Here is a 25748-nt window from a genome sequence, read left to right as displayed (position 1 = left end):
AAATATTTTACTGATGAATAAAAAAATTATAAATTATTCACCTGTAAAAAGGTATGAAAAAGAATTCGGTTGACCTTGCAGAATACTAACTACTTAACAATACGAAAAATGACTCACTTCTTTTTCTTTCAAGTTCAAATATTTTTTTAATACGAAAAACAACTTTAATCAGATTTTAAAGATATCATTAGCATGTTAAGTAAAGTAACATGAATTGTAATTAATATTAAAATACAATTTTAAGTCTACCTGTAGTCAACATGTAAAGGCGTGTCAAGAAATTCTTCACAATACATTATTACAGATACTTGTGGTTTTAAATATGTTGATTCACGTAACATTCAAATCGTAATTTATGAATAAAACAAATATGTATATATATGTGTGAGATATATGTTCGAAAATGTCTACACATAGCAAAACGTTTTAAATTGGTCTTCCTGCAACTATGCAGATGTGCACCAATTAACCGATTTCTGCAGATTTGATTAAGAATATCAGAATAATTTTTAAAACATCAATTGGTTAAACTTATTAAGACTTGTATATATTTATTGTATATCATTTGTGTATATAGGCTTCTTAAACCAATATAAACAATAAACAAACAATAAAACCAACGAGACAGACACCCAACAATTAAGAGCAATCAGAAATGAACAATATTATAAGAAGTATGACCAACGAGTTTTGGTTTTTGAACACTCAACAGGAAATAACTTATATGCATTCCAAATAATTATAAACTGGTTTTGTGCATCTTATCTTTATTTTATTTCCTTATCACAAGGTTTTTGCATATCTTTAAATTGTAGAAACGCCTCATTTCTAATTAATCTTAGCTAAAATAGTATTTAGTTCAAAATTAAAGTTTGAAAAGCGATAGGTTCTAAGGTTTTTATTTAGGTTTTTGATGTTGTCTTTTATCACAGTCAGTTTGTTCGTCAACAAAAATTATTTTGAACATGATTCATTTGTCCACTGTATTTTTAATGCTCGTTAGAAGAAAGCGCATGTTGTTCTTGCAAAAACAGTGATTTCGGGATGTAATGAATACATCTAGTAAGAAAAGTTCGCAAAATTTTGTAGGAACCGCAGTTGTTCACTTGCAACTGCATATGCAATATAAATGTTATGGAGGTTTTCTATTTATTTCTTTCTTTAGTGACCATTGCAAAATATTCTTTTAATATCAAGCCGTAAAATAATCGAAATTTCAATTCAAAACTCTATTGTCATTTAACTTAAATTAACCTATATGTGTTTTGACAAAATACAAATAACAATATAACTAACACGTATAAATGACAAAATGAAAGCATGTTTGCATTTACACAAACTAATGAAAGATAATATTTCAATCACTTATCGCCTATATATCAATATAACATGGACTGTTGGTTTTTTTTTATAAGAATCTATGTTTTCATTCATACTTTGTTTGTGTTGTTGAACAGAGAATACATTTCATTGTTTCATTATCCTTTAAGTCATTTAACTTCTAAAAACCGAAATTGGTCATTTTGTAAAATTTGTTTAATTCAATTGTTAGTTTTAAATGTCCACTATATGACAATGACTGGAATCAGTTTGACTACGCTAATTCATAGTCACACTATGGTTAGTCACATTTGACCACGTATGATGATAATTGGGACTATATATATATATAGAACAAAAGAAGATGTGGTATGATTGCCAATGAGACAACTCTCCACAAGAGACAAAAAGACACAGAAATTAACAACCATAGGTCACCATACGGCCTTCAACAATGAGAAAACCCCATATCGCATAGTCAGCTATAAAAGGCCCCGAAATGACAATATACATGCTAGTTAGGAAGTCGGAATGACTACTGTAGTATATTTTATAGTCATAAGGACTAATGTTATTAGTCAAATCATGGACAATGCCTATTATGTTTCTTCCATTGTTTTTAGTTTGTGTTTATCTTTTCTTCATTTTTATCTGATTGACAAATAAATCTGGACTTTATGGCATAACAGGTATAACGCAAATAACATCAAAATAAACAATTGGCTCAAAGACATGTGCATAACGTTAAAATTATCTCGCCAATTTCAGGAATAGGAACACACAATCATTAACTTTTTGAAATACGATTGCTCCTTGGCTGGCGATTAAATACTTGCTTTTAGTTCTTTTCACGTGATGCTACAAAAAAAATGTTCTTCTTTCTTTAAATTTTTATAAGACAAACCATTGTTTAAGTTGGCATGTGTTTTCAATAATGAGTGACAACTTCTGTAGTCTAAAAAGGAATAAAGAAAATCGATTTATATAAAGACACTAATCAAGGATTCTCAAAAAAAGATGTATAAGCCCACTAAAAAATGCGAGTTCAAACCGGTACTCAAAACCAAGAGGTTTATTTAGTTTGTATTTTTAGAATCCAGCTAACATGAGCTTCCGTTGCAATTTATTTCATGGCATATGTAAACCATGTTTAACACGTCAAGATTTTGTACAAGAAAGGATTCACAAAGTTACAATGTTTGTAATAACTTTTGACCTTTATTGACCTATATTTTCATTTCCAAAGGATAACAACACTATTCTGTTCTCGGTGTCAAATCTAAGACATTTTTTTTTAGTTTTCTTGAATAAATTTACAAAAAAATATCAAATAAAGTTTTTCAGAACAAGATGTCATGTCCGATCAAATAATCAATATCTTTATGGGATTCGCTTGTACTATGTGTGGCCCTGTAGAAAGTTAAAGAATCTCTGGCCTTTGTTATTCTCATATATGCTTTTCATTTATTTGTTTCGGACTTTAAAGTGATTAATTGTTTATTTGTTACAGGAAATCTTTTTGCAAGCCTTCAAAGTTTTGATACTTGGTATAAAAAAGGGTATTGATTAATTGGTTGGTTGATTGGTTGTTGTATTTACCACTTTTTTCAGCACTAGTATAAAGTGATGACGAATGAATTTAACCGAAACGTCTGTTACAGCGATAGACTGTTTTTATACTTTGTTTTATTAACTGCAGATATTTCCATTTCACTGATCAATAAAAATAAGAGGAGGGCATTGATTGATTGATTGATTGGTTGGATGGTTGAATGTTTGATTGATTGGTTGCCGTGTACAACACTTTCGATAAAGTGACGACAAATAACTTATTCCCAAAAAATGTTTATGCGCTTGACCCTAGTTAGTTACCACGTTTATGAATGGTTTTATAGTCACAAACCTCGTTAATCATGTTAATGGATGTTTTCATTTAAATCTTGTCTTTTCTTCCTCTTGTAATGTCTATTAAATAATTGTCTCCGTTTTATTTGTAGGTTACTGGATTAAATTCGTTGAAATTTACAGCTTGAAATATTGTATAGACCCATTAGTATTTGACCTTGAGATGCATTTTGGGTTTTCTGTGGTTTTGCGTTTTTGTTTTACTGGCATTAATCCTGCTCCTTCTTTCACACATGCATGTATATGAATACCACTGTGTACTGTGTACTGTAATAAAAAAAAAAGACACATGAACATTACTCGGATTTCGAATCGATTAGCTTTTTATTTAACTATTAGATACCAAACAGGAACTTTGCCAGTTTGAAGTCTGAAGTTTGAACCAACGATGATCAAAGATACTAAATCCGAATCGCTGCAATAAGACAACGGATGGGGGGTGTCTCCTTTGTTGTTTTCTTGACGATTGGCAAAGCTCCTTTTCTTTATACAATCATCAAAATATGTATTCCACTTAATTCGTTCCACGAAAAATTCTCTGTTTATTGAAGGAAAATCCATATCAACAAAGAAAATTGTTATTGTATGTTTAACACAGAGCGATATTCTACTCTGTGTAAGAAAGAGTCTTATGAATCTTGCAAAGTCGATGGTTTCTAATCCGATTGTGTTTGTTAATCCTTAACTTATTTGGAAATGATGGTTGTAAATCATTCAATATATTTAGGTTGACGTTGATGCTATATTTGTATTTTTTAATACCGTTTTTTGTAATGATTGTAATATGGCTGGAACAATTTGTAAAAAGATTGCATGGAACCAACTAGCAAAGTTACGCCTTCCATTCCTAACGTCACTATGTCCTGTGACGCCACTAACGTTGCGCTTGGAAATTTAATCACGTGACGATCTCACATTTGCACAGCGCTGTATGACTACGCTCTGCAAACATCCACGCTTTCGTTAATCTCAGAAGACAAACAACATGCCGACATCTAGTCAAGCCTTGATAGTTATCACAGATGAAGGGGATGATCCTAGGATACCAAGAAGACATTATCCAGCAACAGCATCCAGTTATCCTGTGTTGAATATTGGAAATTCCGATAGAACTTCTAGCAGGGTAAGAAATCTTTACATGCACGTTCAGTAATAGATATTTTAAGATAAGATGATTTTTTTCCCTAAATTATATCAGACTCCAAATATATTTATATAAATTAAAGATGTATTTATAAGACTCTAAATATTCTGTCTAATCAGTATGTATACAGCGATGAAATACTTACAGTATTTATTTGATTAAAAATAGATATATAACACTTGGTACCATATTCTTAGGGTAGCAATATCGAAGAATACAATAAATCAATTTTCAGATATTTTCAGGCGATTACGAAAAACATATTACTTGCACAAGTCTTTATTGAAATCATATTATAATAATAATATGTAACGAACTACTTCATACGATTTTTATCTTATGAGTATATTGGCCATTGGTAATATCCATATGCAGTGAGATTTATTTGAACAACTTTCATTTTTTAACAGAGCAAGCTACCAGGATTGAAAAACACAACCAAAAGATCAGGATTTCAGAATCTAGTCGACGTAAAAGGTTATCGAGGAACCATTTCATATGATGCAACAACAAAAGCTCTACGATGGTTGGTTGCTGCACAACAGACTCGTGGCAATGTTCTACTGGCTCCTAATGGTAATGTTCCACTGGCTCCTAATGGTGATGTTCCACTGGCTCCAAATGACAATGTCCCACTGGTTCCTAATGTCCAGACTATAACTGGTACCGACAAAGCTGCACCACCTTGCTATATAGACCACACTGATCAATGGGCAACTTCTAGGAGCAACAATACTTTAGAATATCAAGGTAAGCAGCAAAGTTGCTATTGAAACTTTTACATTACTCATTTCCTTAACTTAAATTTCCAATGATGTATGATTGTCAAAAAGATTGCTTATTTGTTAACTTTAAAACGCGAATCATTCATTTTCAAATGAGTTAAAATTTCTATTTTGTATCAAAATCCTCCTTTGATTCAGATTATCGAGTATTTCATAATCTTAGTAAAAAGGAATCAGATTTAAAAAGCTGCAAACACACTATTTATGAATGATACATTCCTGTACCGCTATGGTATCTTCAAGGCACATTTTAAAAGATAGTTTACCTAAATGATGCATAACAACCAAATGTATATGTCTTACAAATCATTAAATATAAATTTACATTCATATTCAGTTTACCAAAAAAAAATTGTAACGGGTCAAATGATTTGTATACTCGATTGAATGATGTTGCATGGTTAACTTGCCTTCGCAGACATGTTTTTGTTTCCTTAAACAATTTGTATAAAAAACTACTTTATTAGCTTCAGAAAAAAGACGAGCACAGTTGGAAACTCTTGGTGTAAGAAAGAGAACTTCAGGACTTGTAGCAGGACAGAGTTCAAGAGATATAATATCATGCTCTTCAACTGTACTTCCAAAAGGTGCAAAGTTTATGCCATCACCTCCTGGTCAGAAGTCACGCCCAATACCAGTGGGAAACTATAGTCGAGACAACGTTGGGGATATGTGTGCTCCAAATGCTGTAAATGATAGGTATGCTAACTATGCTCCACGAGACACACAACTCAAACAGTAACGAATTAGCACATGGCAAAGATGGCAGGATTTGGAACAAGAACAAAATGGGGTGGGGTTCGATCAGTTTTCTGCGCACAGACACACACCCCTTTGTCTATCTCAAAAGTAAAACATACAATTGAAAATTATCGTATCATGTAGCTGAAGGTTCTTGTATAAATAAAGTTATATCTTTCGCTCACAAAAAAAACCGTTTACTTTTCAAGCTAATTTGCAAACAATAACAGACACAATTTAACCATTACTTTGAATTATTTTTTTAGACTGGTTCCAAAAGAAAAAAAGAAGTCTCTACTTGATGAATTAAAAGAAGCAGTTTCGTACGACAAGAGATTGTTTCCGTCTATGCACATGCGCAATTCTCTGCCTGCTTCAAGTCCCAACAGCGTTTGTTTCAGTCTAAGGAGCAATGAGGAATACACACACAAAGAAATAATTGACTTGGTTAAAAATAAAACTGGTTTCAAACCACGCACTATCCAGTATGACCCAGTCGATGTTCGCGCAGGAAATTCAGAGGTTCCAAGCAGATGGGTTGTGGAATTTGGATCTGCTGCAGAAACAAAAAGCTTTCTTCAAAATGGACTTGAAATCTGCGGAGAAAAAGTAATTGTAAAGTTACTAGATGACGTACATAAAATGGAATTCACAGCCTACAAACTAAAGCAGGAAGAATTGAGAAAACTAGCTGAAAGACAAGCAATGGCTTATGTCCCTCGTAAATCTCGCCGAACCCGAACAAACACAACACAGAAAAGTGAACGATACAGGATTTGAACAATGAACAGCTAGGAAGGATTGTTTTGTTTTGTTCTTATTTTATTTTATTTTGTTTCGTTTTTATTATTAATAAATTTAAATTCTTGTTCAGTTGTGTATGCATTTTTTACGTGTTTTTGTTTTTGTAGGGATTGGCATTGGTAAATAATACAGTTGCTTAACTTTGTTTATGGTTTGTTATGCTGATTTTCTAGATTGGCAACTTTTTGTACTATTGTGATCAGCTATACTTGTCTTTAAATGACTTAATTGATTTTTTAACGTAACATCTTTTACTTAGGTGTCACTATGAAAACAGAAATAATCAAAAATCTGTCATGTTCCATTTTTCAAATAACGAACAGCATTAAGGAAACTCTAAACTATGTTCTTACATAGGACATTTACATGACACTGTGTTTGGGGTTTAAGTAGTGTTTAGGTCTCAATTCTCAGCCAATAAGTGTTATGATTTATTGAAGACACTGAATGTATGCTTGTCTCGATATTTCAAATTTGAATAGTAAACTTAAACTCATATATTTTATGATAGTATGATACTAAACCCCTAACGGGAGGGATTGTACCTGATATTCATATGATGAAGACATAATCTTTCAATCAGTTTAATTGAGGTCTGGAGCTGGCATGTCAGTTAACTGCTAGTAGTCTGTTGTTATTTATGTATTATTGTCATTTTATTTATTTTCTTTTGTTACATCTTTTGACATCAGACTCGGACTTCTCTTGAACTGAATTTTAATGTGCGTATTGTTATTGTTTTACTTTTCTACATTGGCTAGAGGTATAGGGGGAGGGTTGAGATCTCATAAACATGTTTAACCCCGCCGCAATTTTGCGCCTGTCCCAAGTCAGGAGCCTCTGGCCTTTGTTAGTCTTGTATGATTTTAAATTTTAGTTTCTTGTGTATAATTCGGAGTTTAGTATGACGTCCATTATCACTGTACTATTATGCATATTTTAGGGGCCAGCTGAAGGACACCTACGGATGCGGGAATTCTCGCTACATTGAAGACCCATTGGTTGCCTTCGGCTGTTGTTTGCTCTATGGTCGGGTGGTTGTCGCTTTGACATATTCACCATTTCCTTTCTCAATTTTATTAAGTCCAACTTCAGATGTGTCAGCCATTCATGGTTAAATCAAAAGAAAGGAATGAAATGAGACAAATGTTTGAGGGTCATGTATGAGACCTGAAAGGAGACAACTGTTTGAGGGTCATGTATGAGACCTGAAATGAGACAAATGTTTGAGGGTCATGTATGAGAAAGGAAACACGAAATACATGGAAATATTCGAAAATACCATGACACAGCATTCGTTTAAAACATATTAAAATTTACAATTATTTTTTACGTTCACTGTTTATTCGGATTTTCAATGAAGGTGTGACAAATTATATTGGTAGATTAAATATTTTGTTTAAGAGTCGTTATACGAAAACATACACACATTACATACCTCTAGCTTTTAATACGGATAATAATTAAATCATTACAATTAAATACATGTGAACTAAGCTTGTTGATAGGTATACATTAATGAAACATGGTTTGAATTGTGATTATTTCTTATATTTCAAAAACAAAAATAAGGTAGGACACTGATTGACCTGTCGATGTTTTTTTCCACGTTCTTAATTTTTTTTTATTTGTTTGAACTGTTTGTTGAATCAGAATATGAGTCTTTATCTTCGTGTTTTTAAAAGTTAAGATTGAACCTAAGGAGGGCGTGAAAGGGTCCGGTAAAGCACGCTCTCTATGTAAGACAAGGACACTACAGGATTTGTTTGTCGGAAATGCCGACTAAAACTTTACAGTCATCCCCCACCTACATTGCAATACTTATATTATTAAAGCACAAAACCATAGTATTACATTCAAATGGGGAAAATTACGTATGACATGTTCACAAATCAATTCAAACGTTTGAAACATATTTCCTCTTAGAATTATCCTTTTAAGTACCAATGGAAAATCAAATCGATATGCATTCTGAATATAGCTGTTAACTTTTTCAGTGGTTGTCGTTTGTTGCTGTAACAGTGTATCATATATTGTTCTATAAATTAGTTTTCTCGTATGAATGAATGACTTACTTTTGTCATTGCGGGGCATTGCATAGCTTGCTATATATGTGATATTGGTTAAAATCATTATCGAAGGCCGTATGGTGAACTATAGCTGCTCACTACTACAGCATTTGGTCTTTGGTGGTGAGTTGTCTCATTGGTAATCCACATTTCCTTTTATTTTTTTATGTTGGAGATTAAAAGTTTAGGGAATCAGGTAGCTGTATGTACATATCAATAATCGAAAGTCCATTGTTTCACTTGTATATCACTGTTTAATTGTATACTACATATATTCTATAATAATCTACTTATAACTTTTAGCGTACATATTAAACAAAAAGTCTCCACAAGACAGTAATCCGCCATGATATATACTCGAGACAAAAAACATACCAATATCATATTATCCTTATGTATGATAAAAAAAAAAAGAGATACGAGATATTCCTTTTCATCAAATGGTCCATATAGTCTCTTTTTTTTTTTAGAACTACAGGAGTGCAACTTCAGTTACAATATGCATTTACCGATGTTAAATAGATGCTTATCTATGAATTGTTTTATTCTTACACATTTATAAAATTCCTAAAAAAAACAACAGTGAGCAAGATTCTGCGTGACAATTTAAAAGATCATACAACGCCAAACAGTCCCTTCGTCAAAAGGATTCAGTATGCCTGGCACTTGTTGAGCAAAACAAAACACATAATTCAATGACTTCTTCAACATGCATATATATGCGAATGTGTTCCATCAAAATATTAGTCAACAATTACTGTGAACTATGTATTTTTTTTTCACAATATTTCAGTTTATTACCATTCGAAGACCTGGAAATTAATAAAACGAAGAAAATGAAAATTCACTATTTCCATGTTAATCATTGTGTTTGTCGTAAAGCTTCATTTTTCTCGTGAATGCAGTATTACGTTTTTGTAAACATATTTAGCATGTTTTCTTAATTCATTCAGTGCAAGATGCAGAACAGAAAAGACATATATAGTATAATATGACCGACTTTACAATGGAATGAACAAACAGTTACCGGAATGAGAATTGGTTACAATGAATGATAGATATTCGAAGCCTTAAAACAAATTGTTGTCAAATACACGACTTTCTGACATTACAAACTTATAACTGACGTGATAGAGGTCACCCAAACCATTGACATTGTTTTAATCCAAGGAGTACAATTTGATTTTGCATAAAGCTTTATATGCTGGTTTTGAGACCACTGCCTATTTATTCGAACTTTGTTTATTTTAGAATGTCCTCTATGGAAGCACACAGCAGCATTGATGATGCCAATATCGGTATGAAATCATTCGAATTTGTCTTCATGTTTAACAAGAGTACCGGAAGCCCGAAAGTTTTCTATTTAATGGTGGACCCTATCGGAAAATGTCGACTTTTTCCAAAAACGAACACAGTTCTTTTCCCCAAGTTGAAAAATCTTGTGAACTTTCGGGCAGTTGTCTTAGATGATTGTCTATATATTATTGGTGGTAAAGACTGGGAAACTGGAGAACATATAGATAAAACATGGAGATACGATCCCGCAAACAGTCGTTGGAGTCAAAGAGCTAGTTTGATCAATGCAAGATGTCGTCATACAGCAACAGTACTAAATGGATGTATTTACATTACAGGTTTGTGTGTTAACCTATATACGAGTAATTTGTTGAGTTTTTGTTTCATTTGGTAACTCTCTCATTCTTGTTCACTTCAACTCTGAAAAAGAATATAGAAAAGAAGATGATTGTGTATGATTTTCAATGATGCAACTCTCCACGGGAAACCAAATGACACAGAAATTAATAGCTATAGGTCACCGTACGGCTATCGACAATGAGCAAAGTCCATGGCGTATGATCATCTATATAACTCCCCAAGAATGTCCACCCGGCATTCTTAAAATGGTTAAATTTGCCTAATTTTAGCGAACAGCTGAGGGAAAGATAAGAAAACGATAACACATGTAAAAGTTTGGAAAAATGATAATTATACTTGTTTCGATGGCTTTCGGAACATATGAATAATACTTTTACAAATAAAAAATAAAAGCTGTACAAGAATATGATAAAAGTATATTTGCTTTTATTTGGGTTGAAACCCTTAAAATGAATAAATAATATTGACTCAATTTAAAAAAAAACACCAAATCAGAGTAAAAAAAATATAATGTGCGTGAGGGTGAAAAAGAATTGGAATTGAATCCGAGTGAGAAATGAGAACCGATACGATTACGAAGATAATTACTGCCATATATATATATGCTCGTAGGTTCCTGCATGGCTTTGGACATATACTATCAAACATCACATAAGTGTAGTAGTCAACCGAGAAACAGCTTATCCAAAAGTATTCTCTAAAATTTGAAGTCATAACTAATTATTTTAGCTTTATTATAAATAGTTCCAATAACTCATAAGAGTGCTTTTTTTTTTGTCTTTACAAATTAACAACCAACATTTTCATAGTTTTAAAATGCAAGTTGTTAAGTAGAAATATTGGATAAATCCTCATGATAACTAAGTCCCTTTATATGTTAATTAATAGGAAAATGTGAGGTCTAGATTGAAAAAATATTTTTAGAAAGACAAGTGAAGGTCTATCTACATGTTGCCAACATTTCAGAGAATTTTCCAAACAAGTATTAGTGTTACTCTTTGTTTATCTTCAATAACTCAGATTACAAAAAAATGTCTATAAAATCATTTTTCCTCTACAAAAAATTCCCGCGAATTTGGCTATAAACTGCATCTAAAAGTAATATTACAAAATCTTTAAAAATATTTTATAGTTTAAATTTTATAAATAAAGTGATTTTTTTTACATACAGTCAATATAATTAAATTATTTGAAATCTCAACAGTAATTATGTGCGTTATGATTTATAGTATATATAATCCTAACGAAAGCTTCTGCTAAATTAATTACTAAAACATCTTTTTCAATCAAAGAAAATTGTTTAAAAATGTGAGTCATGCCACTTTTCAAATAATTAATTTCCAGAATGAATCATGCACAGATTAATAACCAAATACAGCAAACGACCAATTATTTTCGCTGTTTCTAATACATATTAATTAATTAATATGATACTGCACAGGAATCCACCAATAAACAACCTGACGCGCTGTATCAGCTGCAAGATTGAGCCAATCAAACACGTGCTTTACTGATGTGTAAGTTTCGTCTGAAATCAACACGATCCAAGTCTGTCAATTCCATGCTGAATTAAGCAGCATCGTGTTTCCTTCTTTCAGCGATATTAAATGTAACGGAATTTTTCCAAAGAAAACGTTGTTAGCGCGACTCATCTTAATTTAATAATCTGAGAACACTGAAAAGATCGACAGGCTTGTTTTCCAATGATCAAATTACAAGTTTATTCTTCAATCTTCATTAGCAGGCGTTAATTATTTATGAACATTTATCTTTTTTTCCTATTGCCGCCTTAACCAAATAATTGATACGTGATCGGCCTCTAATGAGAATGAGAGAGTGAAATATACGCCTTGATTTGACAGTTATGACAAATTAGAAACGACCTTTTAACGAAGAATCGCCATCTATAATTATTTAGTCCTTGTGTATTGTGGGGCTTTTTTCTGTATTATTTCATCTTTTTAATGAAAACAAAAAGAGCAAAAGAAAAATGTTTCCTCTGTTTTTAAATTATTACCATGAATAGAATAATCCCTCTTCGCCGCCTTACATTTTCTTTTACTAGACATATGTTATTGATCTTCAGAAAACATTGCTTTAAGAAATGAAAGAATTGTTTTTATTTAACAAAATGTTTAATAAGGATAGTTCGTTGTGTCTTTTAGACTACAATTGAATGTAAAATAATTTGAATTTGAAATGGATCTTTTATTTGCGACCTGGTACAATAAGCGTTGGGTTGCATGTTTTTTGTTCTCCCTATATCATGTTTACATATCCATCCTCTCAAAACCATGAAAAGTTCCGAGACTGTTATGCGAATCTTCTGCACCTGCTAATAACACATGTCTTTCATTTTATTTTTTCACAATGTTCCAACGATATAGTAGAGAAACCTCGGCTGTTCCTATAATTTTGAGTCATGCTTAGTACAAGAACTATTAATAGTATGAAAGAATCGACTGTTCTGCTATACTTGAGATGTCCTAGGCTACTAATTAATCATAATTTAAAAACAATCGTGTATTTGTTATTTGGATTTATTCTACTGAACTTATAGAACAAGAGGTTCATACCTGGAAAGTTTCAGTGATCGATTTACGCTAACCGATTGGCTGTTTTATAGATTTTAATTTGCCGTATTCACATATTTGTTAATGTCAAATGGCCCCTCTTAAAAGCGTTTTGCAAGGACGCAAACATATAGTATAGGTGGCAAACTTTTTAACTAGAGAGGATTGAAATTCTATCACAATTTTGTTTTATAATTTCAATTGAAAGAAAAGCATAATTTATTATAGTATTTCACCCTAAGCAATGTGGCAAATAAAATCATGCTGTCGCGTTATCTTCGATAATTGGTGGTTTGGGGAATTATAAGCCTTTCAAAATGAAATGAGGATTATTTGAAGCAATCACCGTGTCGCAGTCTTAGTCGAAAAAAAAACAGAAGTTATACTGGATAACCGGGTCACTCTAGTGCAGTATTTATATATTGCTTAATCTGCAGAACTTTTTCTTCTTACCCTATTGCGTATTCCTTTGGATGTTTATTTGTTATTATGTCTACAATTGTTTGTTATTTTAAAAGTTCAGTATATATATAAAAAAAAAAAAGAAGATGTGGTATGATTGCCAATGAGACAACTCTCCAAAAGAGACCAACATGACACAGAAATTAACAACTATAGGTCACCGTACGACCTTCAACAATGAGCAAATCCCATACATCATAGTCAGCTATAAAAGTTCCCGAAATGACAATGTAAAATAATTCAAACGAGAAAACTATCGTTATTTTGGTTCAGTATATACTTTATTATTACTTCTGTATAGATATTATTAAAATGACATATGAAGTCATTTTGTCAACCGATGAAAACGCAAAATAAACAAGGAACACAATTTCGAAAGCTATGGTCGACTGCCATGCAAAAATAAAATTACTTGTGCGCCGAGTTACTAACAACTGCACAAACATATGCATCCTTATCTCTTGTAATTTATTCATGGTCTTTTGAAAAACTGTGATTAGTGTCCAGATACCACCTTTATTCAGATTTAAAAAGGTCATTTTTCTGAGTTTTTCTTATTTTACGACGTGTAGGATAATACAACACCGAAACCAGAGTGTGATAATTTCCGAAACTAACTGAGATATTTAGAGAATAGCAGTTGGAAATTCAAATCTGTCGAATAACTGCTAGTAAATCAATTCTTGTAAGTTTGTTCAGAATTCTTAAAAATAATAGGACATGCAATTTCTAAAACCTTTCTACTTAGAAATTCTCGATTATTTGAGCAACATATTTCGAATGTGTGCAACTCAGCATGAACTTGTAAATGGATTTACATACTGTCCAAGTACCTATCAGTTTTCAAGGTTTAACTCTTTTTGATTTTAGTTTTATAGTTGGAGCTGCCTACTAAGAATTTTCTTAGAATCATTTTCATAACAGCGTAGACAGCCGCGATACTTATGTTGGTAATACTACTGAATCATTTAACCCGAGCGCTCCAAGAAATAGTCTTGTCCTCGCTGTTATGAAAATGATTAAGGTTATGTTGAATTAATGAATGAATGAATGAATACTGTTTTTGTAAGAAGCATATGCATGCTATGGCAAACGAAAATATATACAATATATATGACAAACAAAAGACAACAGAGAACAGTAGTTAAAGAGTATACAATAATATTATGACAAATATATGTGATCAAATTTTCCAAGCTGCATTTAAAAAATTGCATAGTTTTACTGTCAGAGATTTAGAGTGAGTTTGTAATAAATTATCTAACTTGTGCCGATTTGGCCAAGAACAATAGAATAAAGGTAAAAATCTATACGCACAGATATATACGCTTGACATGATAAAACAAAATGATATTCGTCATCTAAAACATTCATATTGCAACATATACAAATTCTATTTTCTCTTTGAGTATTTCGATAACGACCAACTTCAACATTTAATCTAAGTGTGCCGCTACGCAATTTTGTTAACATAGATACATTACAATGGTTAACTAACAGCTATAGGTAAATTTTGTTTTATTGCCTATTTTTATTATTTTCAAATCTGAATTTGCGATTAAATACATTTCAGGGGGAGAAGTTATTGGAGGAAGAGTTACAGAAAGTTGTGAATGTTATGACCCAGTAAAAGACAAATGGACAGAAATCCTAGATCTACCCAGGCCAAGGGCTGATCATGCTGCCTGTGCGAATGGGCTGAACTTGTATGCTTCCGGTGGCATCAGTAATTTGAAGCATCAATGTTCTAACGTATTTTGGTAAGTATAGGTCAGATATTATTTCACCTGAATGAATTATAATATTTGATTTGTATTTTATATTGCAAACATTTGAAAAGCTATGAAATTTCAGAAAATTATATTTATGTAGAACTTGACTTAAAATTTCATTTTCATATTTATCGCTTTTATAATACTTATACAGTCTTGGTTCTAACCTATTTGGCTTTGAACGATTCCCATAAAGTAAAATCCAGAGAGGCGTTTCGGATGTAGAAAATTTATAAGTGATACATTTTTAATAGAATAAAATCCCAATATCAAAATTCAATACCTGACAGTGATTTTCAAGAGATTTGTAAATTACAGTTTTTTTTTTCAAATGGTTGACGCACAAGCAGACGTACTCTTTTGCTTACCTAAATTCACATATTTTAATGTTCTTCCCTATATCATGAAGACAGAGATGTTTCAGATGTGAGCACGTTAACCATGCAAACATGAAAACATTCAAAATGATCTATAGAAATACTTGATCTGCATTTTCCCCATTTGCGAGACCTATGATCTTTGATTTGGTTTTATGCACAAACGTACTATTTGTACCAATTATATTTATGCAGAAATATCAAACAATCATCTATTTGTCAAGAGACTTTCGTTAACTTTTTCCTCTCTCTTTAAATGGTCGGCTACAATGTGACTCACACTATAGGAAGACATCAAGTCGGCATCTCTTAAAGAAATGGTCAGGATGCGTCGATTTTTTTTACAGATGTGGAAAAAAAGCTTTCGTCATTAGTTTAATCGTTACATCATGGTAGTGATTCATAAAGTCAGTAGAATAATTAGAGTGAAATAAAGCCAAGCAGTATTTGTTTCGAACATGAATAGTTAATTATACTATCTAATAACAATTTTACCAATTTGTAAATAAAACATTTTTACGAAAACATCTGTTCCTGTATATATTGGAAAACTTCATTATCCTATTTATAGGTAGTCAAATGGAGCTTTATTTCTTTTCTTTGGTTTACATTTTTGATATATTGAAAAATAGAATTAGCAATATGTGCATTATCAAAAATATTTCCCAGCTGTGCTCGCTAAAGTGCATTAGATATGTATATAAAAAAAATGTCTAAATTATTGAAATATGCATCTTAATTTCAATTTCAATTAGAACAATATGGTTAAAACATTTAGTTTGTCCAGCTAAGAGAAGATATATATTGTGTAGATATTGCTACAAAACCGTCGTTATTTATCAAATAAGAAATGAGAATGCATTTCACCTGTATATTATTTAGCTCATAATTCCATGGTCCAATAAAGGAGCCGGTTCGCTTGAAATTGTTTGGTTTTTGACTGTGCCTAAAAAGACTAATTTTACGTTTTTTTCGATTTATTTTCCAACAAAATAGAAGTAAAATTTTCTGCATTTTCAACAGAAATATCTCTAGGCGTTTAATTTATCCCACTAATGGAAGGATAATATATACTTTTTAATTTCAAAGAAATATGAGAATAATTTTCAATTATATAATAGTTAACTCCTGTATTAATATTTAATATGCATCAAGTTGTTCTATACAATAATGATTACTGCGCATAGAGGCTGCATGTTAGTAATAGCTATTGGCTAAGTTTCCAATACAACTAAATAATTACTAAGCCAGTTTTGCAAAAACCATTCGATGTCTTGATTCGTAGTGTTCACATATGTTTGAAGTTCATCAGGTCACATGATATGTTGAGTCAGGTATGCGTCGTGATAATAAGAATCATGCCGTAAAATTTTGTAAAGGTGACATCATGTTTTTAATAAGCTTGCATTAATTTGCTTATATTAAAAATTTAATTATTAAACATAATTTTATGCGTTTTTTCAAAATGACAATGTTATATCTGTGTTAATTTTGCATTAAAGTTTAACAGGTTTGGAGTTTATCAGATTGCAATACGTCGTACAACACGGTTATATATGGGTAATGTTTTCAGGATTAGAATTATATTCAATTTTAAAATCATTTCATTTTATGTGAAAAAAATATAAGCTGTTAGAGGAGTTTTGCAGACAACTTTTGTCCATACATAGGACATTTTACCAAAATATAAAGTAATCATTTGAAAATGCAAAATTATGTTTTCTGCAATAAACATCTTTATCGTCTTGAATTGCAAGGAAATACCAACTAGTTTTTGTGTGTTATTTTTTAACTTATGATTCACATTTTATAGAGGAAATAAAGGATACAAAAGAAACATTTAAGTCTGCTTCGTATCTTGACTTCCATTTGTAAATAGCCGGCAATTCATAGGGACGGTTGAGAACAAAACTTTACGATTAAAGAGGCGATTTTAGCTCCACAATTGTGAACTTTCCATTCCTATGTAGCATTATAGCAATATTCCAGAGCTTTCATTTCAATCTTGATAGAGGGTTGTTCGAATATGACCAACGTAGTTAGACTAATCACTGAGTTTATTCTGACCTTCATAACACTACGGGTGCTAAATGTAGAGCAGGATCTGCTTACTCCGGAGCACCTGAGATCAATCCCGGTTGTTGATGCGGTTCGTGTTGTTCAGTCTTTATTCTGTGTTATATTTTGTGTTTTGTGTTCTATTGTTTGTCTGTTTATCTTTTTTAGCCATGACGTCGTCAGTTTATTTTCGACTTTTTCGACTTTGAAAGTCATCGATATCTTTCGCCTCCTTTCTGTAACTGTTTGAAAATCGAGTTGATATTAGAATCTTAAAAAAAACTACTAAAATTAAACTTTCATTTTGAAATTGAATGTTCCAAAACCAATCAATGTATTATACATGTTCATGTATACATGCATTTGCATAATGTCAATTTTTATCTGACGCAACTCAATTGTCTATGCAAAAAGATCAAACATTAAACAACACAATCAATCTAGAATCAAATGTAAATGTTGTTGACTAGCGATTATTGCAATTATTGCTGTTAACGGTAAGCAAATGAAAATTAAAATTTGCCAGCACTGTAAATTACAAACTTATGCATTCTCACGATCTTTCAGAAAAGATCAGAATATATGCATATAAATGAATTTGGAAATTATCGCATCATTGAAGTTATATCACTTTTTTTTTCAATAACAAAATGAAACTACAATGCAGTTCCTTTTCGCTATTAACAGTTCATTATTATGTTTTAATTAAATTCAAATAACATTTAATGATAGGAAATTGTTTGTTATACTGCACCACACAAACCCCTTTTACAAGTCGAAACCACAAATTAATTACTTGAAATAGTAAAACGTGTGTTTCTTGACGGTCAATTTACCCCTGCACAATACGCTAACAAGTCAATCCGAGTTTATTTGACGCACTTCATTACAGAATGGTAATATACTGATCGGCACTAGATGCTGCCAGGTTATTGGTAAACTATGTGAAAAGATGTCTAAAAATGAAGATTTATAAAATATTGCTCATATAACTTTTTCGTAAACATTTTTTATTGCTTTTAAGTTGAGTGCACATTTATCCTTAATCAGCTGATCCATGATAGGTAAAAAGGAAAAATGCTTAGCTCCAAGGTTTTGCTCTCTCAGTCTGGTACGGAAATAAAATGTTTTGGAATAATTCAATAAGAAAATGGTTTTATAATGTGTCATTTGTAAAAGAAAAATTTGATATTATACGGAAAACTATATGATTACTATTGGACAATTATAAGAATTATTCATCCAAGTTTTAACTGTTTACTTTTGATATAATTACTAAGCATTAATGTGCTTTATCATATGATTTTGAGAGCTGATAAGTTTGCCAAATACTTGTTTTATTGTAAAATTAGATAATTGTTTCTCGTCCATAAAACAGTAAATGTTTCTGAAGGATGTTGATAGCAGTTAAGTATTGACCTTAGCCACAGTTAACGGTTTCCAGTACACAAAATTATGGTCCATTAAATTTATCCTCATCGCCAAGACAGTAAATTGGTCTTATCGTCGATAAATGCAGATGAATTATTTATCCCGCTATCAAATTTAAGCAACAACAGCCAATGCGTCATCTTACGTCCATTTACCTCTTCGGGAACCAATGCGTCATCTTACGTTCATTTACCTCTTGGGGGAACGCTTATTTTTTTTGTAAGTTGAAGCATATTACAAATTGCAAACAAATTGCTATCACGTGATCAATGTGGAGTTTTAACTTATTATACCTATTATATCTGATTGTGGAATACGTTTGATACATTAAAAAGTTATTTTTTTTTATTTTAAAACATCATTTTGGTTTTTCCAGCGTTAGTTGTTGGATACCGTCACATTGCTTATGTACTTAAACCGTGTCATGCGGTTATATATAATAATACATCAAACAAACAAAATCACAGAAAATTATCAATCTATGACATGTATTGGGAATTAAGAATTATGCGTCACTGGATTAAAGCAAATTATTATCAGTCAATCAGAGAGAGAGAAAAAAACGTTTTAAATAATTTGATATTGAACATGCAGGGAGTATTATTTATCGAAGTGTGCATCAAAATGAATATCAAGTTTATAAAAATTAGAAGATGGGTTGTGATTTCCAAAGACATAACTATCCACCAGAGATCACTTGATGTAGATTTAACTTCACGTACAGTGCATAGGTCACCGTTGGGGTCTAGCAGCAAAACAAAAGAACCAACTATACTTAGAATCAGTTGAAATTGGCTCGCCACAAAGCTCAAAATGCAACTAGCACTTAGTTTTCACATGACCAAAAGTGATTTGTTTTTTCTCAGGGAAAGTGAACGAAACAAACTCACTGTCGCAAGTGAATCAATGCAAACAAAATGACATGAATATGATATTTTCAAACAAATACGTTATTATCATCTTAAGATGATCTCCGTGTCATCTAAAGGGATTGACACCTTACAGGTTCATTGGACTTCCTACTGCCAGGAAAATGGACAGTGATGCTGTCCAACCAATGTCCAACAATCGAACTAATGAGCATTTATTGAACTGACCATGTCCAGTTGTCATATTTCATTAAAATATGATTGATTTTGAAAAAGACAATAGCGTGAGTCATGGTGGAGATTGACTCGTAATCTCCGATTTAATCACCGGTCAGTTTCCGTAATTATGACCATTTTACCAAATGATAATAGCCAGTTTTATAATAGATGGTTCTTATGTGCTTCTAGCTTAATTAAATGTTGAAGTCGTTGTTTTCTTAGTTAATTTTATAGTAATATAGCTCCTTCGTGGTGAGATTAGTGGTGGCTAAATAATGTTAATTCGCAAGCTTGTACCATGATTCAGACATTAACGGCAATTAACACATGCCATTGCAATAGACATGCCTATATTTGTATCCATTTTATTTGTTATTCGTTGCAGATTTTCCCAGATATATCAAATGCAGCGGCTGTCAATGTGTTTCCCAACTCGAGGGCTACACATGCAGTGATCTGAACATGATTTTTATTTCAATTTCTACTTCATCTTTAAAAGTTATATGTTAAAGGGGCACTAGCTACGAGATATGTAAAAAAATCTAAATCATGATTTGTTGTTTGTTTGTTCAATCAATTATGAAAGTGATATAGTGAAGTAATAATTCGCTTTTAGTAGCCAGTTTGCTCTGAGCCAGTATGGTTCAAATTTGTCAAATTAAGCTAAGAAACATTAATGATGAATTATTCACTTTAAAGTGAATATTTCGACCTCATTGATTCGTATTCATGTGAACTACAATTTAACCCCTTAGCTAGAGATGGATAACGCATGCATTGTGCGTGTTTGGTTATTTAAAGGAAAAGAATGTCAAAATTGAGAGTGAAACTAAGGTAAATCATTTGATTCATTTATTCAATCCACACAAGAAATTCTAATAACGGAAAAATCGATGTTTTACATATATTTTTAATCTATAGTATGAAGTTAAACAGATCTATCTAATTGCACGAGTTCGCTTTCTTTTTATATCTATAGTTATGTCTTTAACGCTTAAATGACCATCGGAGGTCTTCGGACGTCAACTCAATAGTTAATTAGATGGCGTCAAGACTAAAATACACACGAAACAAAGCTTCACATTATCGAGCCCATACCCTGTAAATTGTTCATTTTGTACTTTATATAATTGGTTAAATTTTTTACATGTTTATAAATCAAATATGAGAATTTGAGTCAAATCGGTGAACATGAATTTGACAGCTATTTCCCCTTTAAGAGGAATGTTTGAGATAAATTTATTTTACCAGTGATACGTATCCATCTCCTTAATACTTTAACAGAAATATCTGTATCCTTTACAAAATATTTTATTGTAATTGGTCTAAAGGATGACCTTGGTAAGATAAGTATGTATATAGGCTACTTAGCTAGTATGTATGGTCGCTGTTCTGACAAATACGGTTCAGCTCTAAACTATTTTGATATACATATTATCTCTATTGTTAGAAAATTAGTAAATTAGTAAATCTTATCAGAAATTAGGGGGAGGGGCAGGCCCCCTTATGGATCTACATTTATGGTAAATCTAGATGCAATTACTTGTGTTCCAATCCGCTATTATATAAATAAATAGAATTAATCTAAACTGTGTCTAGTATAAGGTCCCCCTTTTTCAAAATCCTGATTCCGCATCTGGCATAACTGTATCTAACGTTGATGAAATGAACTGAAATAGCTGTAAAAAAATTGTATATGTTCCCGACTATTGAAATAATACAAAAAAGCACAATTTCATTAGAAAACTATCGTTAGTTTTATCTTTCTGTGTTGCTAGCAAAGCTCGTTAAATTAAGAGGCATTATCATTTTTTATTTGAAAAATAAACAAACTATTAACTGCATCAATTCATTACTAAATACTGAAATTTATTAACACTACAAATTTTCTGCTTGAATTTCTTTTCAATATTTAACAGATATTCATTTCATAAACGGTCTTTTAACAAATGATAAAATCTAAATCTTAGACATCTGTCATAATATTTTTCATTATTTGGGTCATTATCCTAGGAAATTGGACATTAGATAAAAAAAAAATTTATAAACGTGCCAGTATTAAAAAAAATCATTAATTAACCCAAAATGAGTCACAAGTCAATGCGAGCGAGGTCGTTTTCCTTTGGTTTTTTAATTAGCCGCTTGTGTATTTGCCAAGAGCAACGTCCGAGAAATTTATTTGTGTCAGACGAAGTAGAATGAGAAAAGTCAAACTTTTTTCTTCATTTTAACAAATAAAATAAAAAAAGGATTTACACTAACTTTTATCTTTTAACACGTTTATTTTTGATAAATCATAATTATGTCAACACAAATCATCCAATTTATTATTTAATAAAATGTTCTTTATCTCTTCTCCTCTTCTCAGTTTTACAGAAATGAACAAAAAAATCATTTAAACTGATAAAAATTGCGGCCTTATAATTATTATTGATCATTAATAAAGACGTAATACTTGTGTAAAATGTTGACAAATATATGTTTTAATGACATAGCAAATAAAAATATATAGAGCATTACAATTATTATTGATAAATACTATTACTATAATAGAATTACAATAAACCGTTTTGGAAAAATAATTGACAAATATTAGATCTATTTTATTTTGAAAGTATCAAACTATTTATTCTTAACATTTTATGCTTTTACTTGAAATCGTTTATATTCAATAGAAAACTAGCAACATCTTGTCTAATGTCGAGAGGTAAAACCATAATGTGACTCACACTTTTTTATAAAAGGAAAACAATGAATTATCTTTTCGCTTATTCTATCAATAAAATATGAAAAAAAAAGTAAAATTAACATAAAAAATCGAACGAATTGCATTGTCTAAAGCAAGAATCAACTGTTTCCAAAAACCGTTAAAACACCTGAAAATTGAAAAATGATAATGAGTGATTCATACAATTCTATGAGTCAGGTGAAATAATGAAAGAATTAAAACAGAGAGTGAAACGCTTTGAAATTTTATACGTTAAAATTATTCTTGTTGACAGTGTGTTCGTTTGTACCCATTTTGTCGTGTTTAAACAAATTTGTTAATAACTAAATGTTTTTGTTCCGTGTGATGGACAATTACTTTACTGACTTTGTTTATTTTAATTTCTTTTTAATAAGTAATTACCGCAGAAACAAAGCAGGTTCTATTAAAAAAGAACTCTTCAATATTACATTATACTATACTTATGTATTGTATACCCTGAACTATGGAAAAGAGTGAGCAACCTATTTTATTTAAATAAGCGTTTATTGTTTATATATTTTTTGATAACTATTTAAAATAAAATATTAGGGAAATTAGTACAGTTCTGGTCAGAATTACAAATCTACGTAAATTTTAATATTTTAGTTAATTAAAATAATTTCATACGTGTGAATAGATTTTTGCAACTATAATGATGAAGAAAGCACACACAGAAGAACAACAGGTACTCCTGTACAGTGTGTCATACGGGCGGTATCAAATTTGATTGAAAAGAAAAAATGAAAATGTAGGAATATTGTTAAACTCTAATGATACAACACAGACCCTCTCTGGATACCATCATATCATACAAAGTAAAATAACACTACCAAAAAGATAAAACTCAAATGTTGTTATTATTTCTTCTTTTACTTTTAGGACATACGACCCCATCACTAATGAGTGGACAGAGCCTCTTCCTGGAGTTATTCTCCCGCATGAAAGAGAAAAACATAATATGATCTCAGTTGGAAAAAGAGTGGTAGTTATAGGAGGTTTGTATCTTTCACACACTAAATCTTGAATTACAAGATTTTCAAGATGAACAATACTGCACGGACATTGGTATTCGGAACAAAGTTCATCAAATACACACTTGCATCTGAATATTCAATTTTACTGGTATAGGAAATGTGCTTTTTTTATTAGCCCTGTTGACAATATCAAGGATTTTGTTTTGTTTTTTGGGTTTTGTTTTGTGTTTTGTTTTGTTTGGTTTTTTTTTTGAGGGGGTGGGTGACAAATTCATTGTTTAAAGAAATTTCAGTTTTATATAAAAGTTAGTTGAAATAAGATGTTGTGCTTTGATTCCTTAAAAGATGGCCATGCAAACGATGCGAATAGGCAAGTTAGAATTGAGTTTATGGATTATGCAGTTTCGTTTTAAAACAAATATAACTTGTGAATTTAAGTGTTGCCGTTTCAAAATCTGTTGGAAATTTCAAACTTGTCAATTGTTTTGATATACTGTATATATAATAGTTAAAAGTTCGAGACTAACTACTTCTCGGAGGGGACTGAATCGTAACCATTGTCTAACAAAGATGCTGAATTGCTATATCGTGATAATTTCTGATGATAATTTGACTGTCCCACTAGTATCTTTCGACCCTCTTTTACATTTCTTTCATTTTACATCCATGAAATAAAACATCACACATAGAGCTTATTTGAACTCTTGTTCGGTTTCCCCGCCAAAAATGGGTTCGAGATAGGTACAACTGCACTGAATCAATCGTTGTTATAATATTTGATGATATTGTCATATATAATTCATTTTATCTTATTTTTAGGACGAGGATTTGATCAAGAAACCTTCTCAGAAAAAGACGAGGGAGCCGTTTGTAGTTATAACACACATACGAAAGGCAATGCGAGAAAAGACGGGATTTGGGATATATTCCATCCTAATGTTTTTAATCCAAGAGGAAATGCTGGTGTTGTACTGTTGGGTGAGTTTTCTTGTCACTGAAAACTTTTGTTATATAGGGTAAATTACTATATACATAGCAAAATTAAAGAAACTACTTTGCCTGAATCAAACGAACTTTTAAATTAATTATTATTTTGCAGTCGAGACTGGATTAACTTTTTTGTCAAAACATGTCCTAATCAAAACCATGAACATACATATATTTGTTAGATATACTGTTCCCAGGCAAAACTTTAAAAGACCAATGAACACTAATTATTCGTCGCAAAACCATGGGTATCTTTGTGTCATTCAAAGCGGAATAACTCTTCATTTTTAGGAAGAAATTTGTACCTGATAGGCGGTAAAAGTTACCAAAAGGACTGTGATGTCAGGATGGTTGAATGCTATAACACAAAGAGACGGAAGATTAGAGAATCGTTTCAACTACCAGACAGTTTTAGCTATGTCAACGTTGATTGTGTTGTTCTCAAAGTGCCTATCACAAATACAGATATTAATTTTGATGATATATTGTTGTATGACAAATATATAATGTGGTAGAATTTTACACTAGTCAATTATGTCAGTCTTGCCTGAAATTATACTTTTTAGTCAGTTCAAAAACTGTACCTCGAAAATATGAAAAGCTTTACAAAGAGATAAAAGTATATGTTTTTGTCTAAGAAAAGTTGTCACAACAAAATACGGCCAATTGTAGATACAACTTATTTTTTTATGCAAGTGCTAACGATTCCAATAAATATAAGTTATTTGTGTAAGCTTTCACTTTTTTCATTCATTTTGAAACTGAAATGCAAATATGCAATCACAACAACATTACACGTATCAATGGTCTAATATAAATCCCACCAGGAAACTTGAAAACATAAATTTGAACA

At 31.3% G+C, this 25748-nt stretch overlaps 2 protein-coding genes across 3 annotated transcripts; both read left to right on the top strand.

Moving 5' to 3' along the window:
• The first annotated feature begins 4114 nt into the window (after positions 1-4114).
• On the top strand, positions 4115-6768 carry LOC139516740 (uncharacterized). The gene is made up of 4 exons (XM_071307023.1): positions 4115-4348; positions 4780-5119; positions 5622-5853; positions 6162-6768. Exons 1-4 carry the CDS (start codon positions 4211-4213, stop codon positions 6673-6675), a joined length of 1224 nt encoding a protein of 407 aa, XP_071163124.1. The 5' UTR covers positions 4115-4210; the 3' UTR covers positions 6676-6768.
• A 1420-nt stretch (positions 6769-8188) lies between these two features.
• LOC139516741 (kelch-like protein 9) lies at positions 8189-25621 on the top strand. 2 transcript variants are annotated; one of them, XM_071307025.1, is made up of 6 exons: positions 8189-8271; positions 10020-10402; positions 15033-15219; positions 23814-23929; positions 24728-24886; positions 25187-25621. In XM_071307025.1, the coding sequence occupies exons 2-6, from the start codon at positions 10021-10023 to the stop codon at positions 25408-25410; spliced, it is 1068 nt and encodes a 355-aa protein (XP_071163126.1). In that variant the 5' UTR covers positions 8189-8271; position 10020; the 3' UTR covers positions 25411-25621. The 2 variants fall into 2 exon arrangements, with proteins under 2 accessions (XP_071163126.1, XP_071163125.1); XM_071307024.1 differs by lacking the exon at positions 8189-8271 and having other exon boundaries at positions 9914-10402.
• Positions 25622-25748: the final 127 nt, after the last annotated feature.

This window comes from Mytilus edulis, chromosome 3, assembly GCF_963676685.1.
Source record: "Mytilus edulis chromosome 3, xbMytEdul2.2, whole genome shotgun sequence".
Classification (NCBI taxonomy): Eukaryota; Metazoa; Mollusca; class Bivalvia; order Mytilida; family Mytilidae; genus Mytilus; species Mytilus edulis.
The sequence above is the reverse complement of the archived record's forward strand: the minus strand, read 5'-3'. Positions and strand labels throughout refer to the sequence as shown.